Below are 6338 nucleotides of genomic sequence, written 5' to 3'. Positions count from 1 at the left end.
ATATATATATATATATATATATATATATATATATATATATATACATACACACACATTATTATTATCATTATTATTATTATTTTGACGCGCTTCTACAGTTTCAGAATATTCTATTCTATTCACAAGACATTAGTTAAATCAAAGCTACAACAGAAGACATTTTCAGAAGGTGATGCACAGTGAGGTCAAACCTGGAACTATTTGACAACAAAGGTCACTTCTTGACTACACAAGCATGCTTGCATCTATACTAGGGACATAAATAAAACAATGTTCAAAATGGGATGGCGTAGTTTCAAGAGGATTTAGCTGCTATATATAGCAGGTCAAACACATTCAGTATGTGACTGAGCAAAGATGTAAAGATTGGAGAAAACTGATGCTCTTCAAATGAAGTCCTTTGTGCTGAGCTCCAAACACTCTCTCATGACTCTATCAGAGATGCAGTGAAATACCATTGGACAATTGGAAAACTTTCATTAAAAAAAAAAAAGCTCCAGTCAAAGTTGCCTCCCTTGTATATTTCACAACGTGGACGAAAAGGCTGACACTAAGTTCACATGTAAACCCCTTCCCATCATTATCATCAATCCCAACATTTGTCTTCCATACTGGTATGGGTTGGAAGATTCAACAGTATTTGATGAGTCAGAGGACTGCATTGCCAATGTCTGCTATGGCATGGATTTTATTAATGGATGCCCTTTCTAAAGTCAATTACTTTACAGAGTGTATTGGGTACATTTTTCATTGCACCATCACTGGTGAGTTTGCTAAGTACCTTGCAAGAATAAGATACCCCTTCATTGAGTAGCACTGTAGTAAAGTCAGAAGAAATATGCTTTTACACAAGAAATTAACAAACTTAAGCAAAAAAAGAATTACTCTTCAGATTAATCTCTTAAGCCTTTTGATACCAACCTGGTTGAAACTGCCTCTGGCTCTGTAGTACAAATGTCTTGTTTTCAAAAGTTCTGAATTAAAATCTTCCACCAAACCTTAGTCACAATTTATGTTCCTAACACTAACTTAATGAAAACTAAGTTATTTTACTAAATTCTTTGTTATATTTAAAATTAATTGAAAGAAACACAGAACATCTCAACTGAAATATGGTAACAAAAGGGTTAATGCATTTTACACGAATTGTTTTAATATGTAGCTTTGTGTAGCAACAAATTTCTAGTGATTTTTGTTTTCATGCAACTAGTCATGTCTAACTTGTAGATCACTCAATATGTGAAAGAGCTAAACTATTTATGAATGGTCAAAAGTCAACATCTCACTCATATATTCCATTTACGGCTTGGTCGTTATGGCAGGATGCCCTTCTTACAAACCAACCACTTTACTGAGAACACTCTGTACACTTTATTGCAGCACCAGCACTAGAGAGGTTGCTATGCCCTCAACAAGACTAAACTGTTCTCTCAATCTATGTTATTTCTGCTCATTTGCCAAATCCTTTCAGCACTCTCCCATTTTTTCACTCTTCTTCACTCTCAGCATTATTTTCTCAGTTTCACCACCCCAACATTCATCTTTACCTCCCTTTCTGCTCCTCCTCCACCACAATATCTCCACCCCTCTCATAACCTGCAATGTCTCTCCTTCTCTTCTCAGCCTCTCCAAATCCTCAACATCTTCATCTCTTTCACCTCCCACACAAATTTACCTCTTCAGCCCGAGATAGCAGTGGATCGTCCACTAACACCCCGCTCCATCAGCTCCCTACCCTTCCCCCCCTCTCCCTCTCTTCCCTACTACCACACTCCACAATAATAAAGTCATTACTTTCATCCAGTCTTCATCTAAATTCAACCTCTCTCACTTCTTTCAGTGTGGCAGTTCTTTAGTCCTGCCAATTACAAGGTGACCTCACGAGTGTTGGTGCTACAAAAATGCACTAAGTGCACTTTGTAAGGTGGTTGACAATGGGAATGGTGTCTAGCCATAAAAGCCATGCTGAAACTGAGACACCAGTGCACAACAGTCATCCTAATGCAGCAGGGCTTGTAAAACTGTCCAATCCAGACCATCATGGAAGTCAGACATGAAATGATGATGATGATGACAACGATGACTACAATGATGGTGATGATGATGAGTTAGAGACAGTACTAGATATCATGGTATCAGCACCAGTGAGGTCACCTTGAATTTCTAAGACTAAAATGCCCTTACTAATCTACATTGTATGCATTCACTCAAGGCAACATGACCGAGATGGGGAGTGAAAGAGGACAGAAGAACCAGGACGGGAGAATCAGGGCAGCAAAAACATGATGGTAGAAGCAGTGGATTAGGGTGGCAGTTTTGGTAAAAACCAGAAAGAAAAAAGTTACTTTTATTCTTATTTTTAAGATGTGAACATCTTAAATGGGATAGATTCTGAATTACCAAAGTCAACACTACAAGTAATCAATCAAACAAATAAACAAAACAAAAAAAAAACCCCCAGAGATATCTAATTTCTTTGCGGATGGATAGGCTGGATGTTTGAGGTGTGGAATATGATATCGGTTGCACAGTAAATAAATGGCTGGATGGAGTGGGGTGATAGATGTTAAATAATTATATTATTTCATTACCTCAAGGCCATAAGCTGGCAGAAATGTTAGCATGCCGGGCAAAATGCTTAGCAGCATTTCATCCGTCTTCAAGTTCTGAGTTCAAATTCCACTGAGGTCGACTTTGCTTTTCATCATTTCAGGGTCAATAAAATAAGTACCAGTGGAGCACTGGGGTTGTAATTGACTAGCCCCCTCCCCTAAAATTTCAGGTCTTGTGCCTATAGTAGAAAGGATTGTTTCATTACCTCCTTTGATTTCAGATGCAGCACCTATATATTCAAAATTGTCCATGTTGATAACATCAATGATTGGGCTAACAACTCGAGATCTGTCCTGAAAAATAAAATATCAGACACTCAATTCACCATTTCTATAGAGCATGCATAGTGTCATCATCCACAGCTATGGAAAAAGGGACATATTATATACATACATACATACATACAGAGAGAGAGAGGGGGAGAGAGAGAGAGAGAGAGAGAGAGAGAGAAAGAGAGAGAATAATGCAAATCTTGGACATACAATAGCTGTGAAAACAGCTTAGAAGATCAAGTAGCCTTTGAAGACGGGAAAAAGTGGTCAGTTCAATCCTTTGTAGTGGCTTTCTGACCACTATATATATATATATATATATATATATATATATATATATTGCTGAGGAATATGCCATACTTGTGAAGACCTGTTCAACCGAGTGAAATCGTAGTTGTAGCTGATGAGTGCCATTTGATTGGCATCTGTGTCAGTGGAACGTAAACAGCACCATTCGAGCATGGACGATACCAGTGCCATCTGACTGGCACCCATGCTGGTGGCACATAAAATGCATCATTTGAGCATGAATGATGCCAGTGCCTCCTAACTGGCTCCCATCCCAGTAGTACATAAAAACACCCACTACACACTTGGAGTGGTTGGCATTATGAAGGGCATCCAACTGTAGAAACCTTGCCAAATCAGATTGGAGCCTGGTGCAGCCTCCCAGCTTGCCAGTTCTCAGTCAAGCCGTCCAGACGTTAAACGATGATGATGATAATGATCATCATCATCTTTTAACATCCATTTTCTCAGACACACACATACATATATATGAAGACATTTTTTTATAAACAACTTAGAAGCACAAAGTAACACGTCCCCAAAACAAGCAAGGTAATTTTCTATTCCATTACTGATTTTGGTCAATGAACCGTGACCATGCTTAGACAAATCAATCCCAGAACAGTACTTACTGTGTCAGTCACTTTTGCCAAACCACCAAGTTACAGGGATGTAAACAAACCAACATTAGTTGTGAAGTGGTGGAGAGGACAAACACAAAAACATACAATTACACACACATACACACACACACACACATATATATATAGCCGACAGGCTTCCACACACTTTCCGTCTACCAAATTCACTCACAAGGCATTGGTTGGCCCAAGGTTATATAGTAAGGAGACTCTTGCCCAAGGTGCTACATAGTGAGACTGAACTTGGAAACAGGTAACTGCAAAGCAAGCTTCATAACTACACAGCTATGACCAAATTCACATTGACACTTATCTCAGCTTAGTACACATTTTTCTATTGCTATTTATCTAACTGCTAAAATTACAAGAAAGAAAAGGACACAAAACATCACTAGATTTTAAAGCAATGTACGCACAAGCACAGGAACAGGAAAATATACATATATGTATGCGTGTGTTGGCACTCCGTCGCTTTCGACGTCGAGGGTTCTAGTTGATCTGATCAACAGAACAGCCTGCTCGTGAAATTAACATGCAAGTGGCTGAGCACTCCACAGACACGTGTACCCTTAACGTAGTTCTCGGGGATATTCAGTGTCACACAGTGTGACAAGGCTGACCCTCTGAATTACAGGCACAACAGAAACAGGAAGTAAGAGTGAGAGAAAGTTGTGGTGAAAGAGTACAGCAGGGTTCACCACCACCCCCTGCCGGAGCCTCATGGAGCTTTAGGTGTTTTCACTCAATAAACACTCAGAACGCCCGGTCTGGGAATCGAAACCACGATCCTATGAGCGCGAGTCCACTACCCTAACCACTGGGTCATTGCGCCTCCACATATGTATGCACTATTTTATAAAAACCTGTTGTTGCTACTAACAATAGTAAAAACATAATGTGAACGTATACAAGACTTGAAATGTGTCAGTCAACCCTTGTTACACTGTTACTATATATAAATTTTACTATATAAATTTTTGTTTATTCCATGTCAGACCATGCCTTCCCCGTCTGTTCAAATGTTTCTCATGACTTTATTCATTAAAAGTTATTAAAACTTCAGAAGTTCTTACAACTTTGGTCATGGTAATGCTTTGCTTTTGTTTAAGAAAAATTCCTCCTCCTAATGATTTTGCTTCCATTTTGTGATAGATAGCTATCATGCAGAAAATACCAGCTTCCAAATCCTGTTTTCTAAGGTAAAAATGATTAAACTTTAAACTTCAGTAACATTTTCTGCAATTTCTCTGGAACAAATAAATAACAAAATCGGATTTTACATGGAAAATACCAAATTTGAAAATTTTGACATAATTTTCAGTATATGTAGGACAAAACTACTAGTCTTCATGTCCTTCATTTCTAACACAGTGTATATTGTCCAATATATCCATTATATTTTCAGACATGGGAGCTACAGTTCTAACAGTGGTTCTCAAAGTGGGTGGCATTGCCATCCTTGAGGATGATGGAAAGATGCAGGGTGGTACTGAAGAAAAGTGAGGTGATAATGGGGTAGCTAAAAGGGAGCAATATTTGTAAAAAAAAAAAAAAAAGGGGTTGATTAGGTAGGGTTTTATTTGTGAAATACAGTTGTTTTGAATTTGTAGCAGAAAGTGGTCTATGTTTGTGGCCGTGGTTGGGGGGGGGGGCGACGACGTTAGGAATGTGACCTGGGTGCCAGCAGCCTGAAAAAGCTTGGGAATCACCGATCTAGAACTACATCATCTAATGTATCCTTCCTTTTCCAGATATAGTATATCTGGGACTACACTACCCAATGAATTCTCCCAATTTTAAAGATGGTAGAGTGTTTGATTGAAGAGAGATATTGCTGCTATTTCTAACAGGCCAAAAGGCCACATGCATGTTCTCTTGTTGGCTTGTTTGTTCATTTGTTTTATTAATCAGCTCACTTTCACTCTCTTTCACTTCTTTAATATTTAATAACATTTTAATAAAATACAAGTGGATATTCAAATTTTGTGTTAGAAGCAGCTCAATAATATCAACATTATCAATATCACACAATGTATGTGTAATGTTAAATGCTTGTAGCCGCAGTATTTCATCTAAGGAAGTTCCTTTAAAGACATATACTGTTAAAAAACACAATATACTTCAGAACTAGGTGAAACAAAATCTCCCAGGAAGTGAACAAGAATAATAGATATTTGGCAGTTCTTGCTGCTCAATGGTGTTGTGTAATTGCCCCACTTCTGAAATGAATTCAAAATAATCAGTTAGAAGTATATACAGGCGCAGGAGTGGCTGTGTGGTAAGTAGCTTACTTGCCAACCACATGGTTCCGGGTTCAGTCCCACTGCATGGCATCTTGGGCAAGTGTCTTCTACTATAGACTCGGGCCGACCAAAGCCTTGTGAGTGGATCTGGTAGACGGAAACTGAAAGAAGCCCGTCGTATATATATATGTGTATATATATATATATATATATACAAGAATAAGGGCAGGGAATCGTCAATTAATAATAGAATTAATAATTAACAATTTTGCCAAGTAGTT

At 38.2% G+C, this 6338-nt stretch overlaps 1 protein-coding gene across 1 annotated transcript in view; it reads right to left on the bottom strand.

Annotated features, from left to right (window-relative positions):
• LOC106869793 (polypeptide N-acetylgalactosaminyltransferase 2) overlaps positions 1 to 6338 on the bottom strand; it is a 152550-nt gene that overhangs the window by 24478 nt on the left and 121734 nt on the right. The window contains exon 7 of the mRNA XM_014915654.2: positions 2819 to 2906. Coding sequence (XP_014771140.2) covers positions 2819 to 2906 — 88 coding nt within the window. The remainder of the gene's footprint in view (positions 1 to 2818; positions 2907 to 6338) is intronic.

This window comes from Octopus bimaculoides, chromosome 6, assembly GCF_001194135.2.
Source record: "Octopus bimaculoides isolate UCB-OBI-ISO-001 chromosome 6, ASM119413v2, whole genome shotgun sequence".
NCBI lineage: Eukaryota > Metazoa > Mollusca > Cephalopoda > Octopoda > Octopodidae > Octopus > Octopus bimaculoides.
Note: the sequence above shows the minus strand (reverse complement) of the source record. Positions and strands in the feature narration are given on the sequence as shown.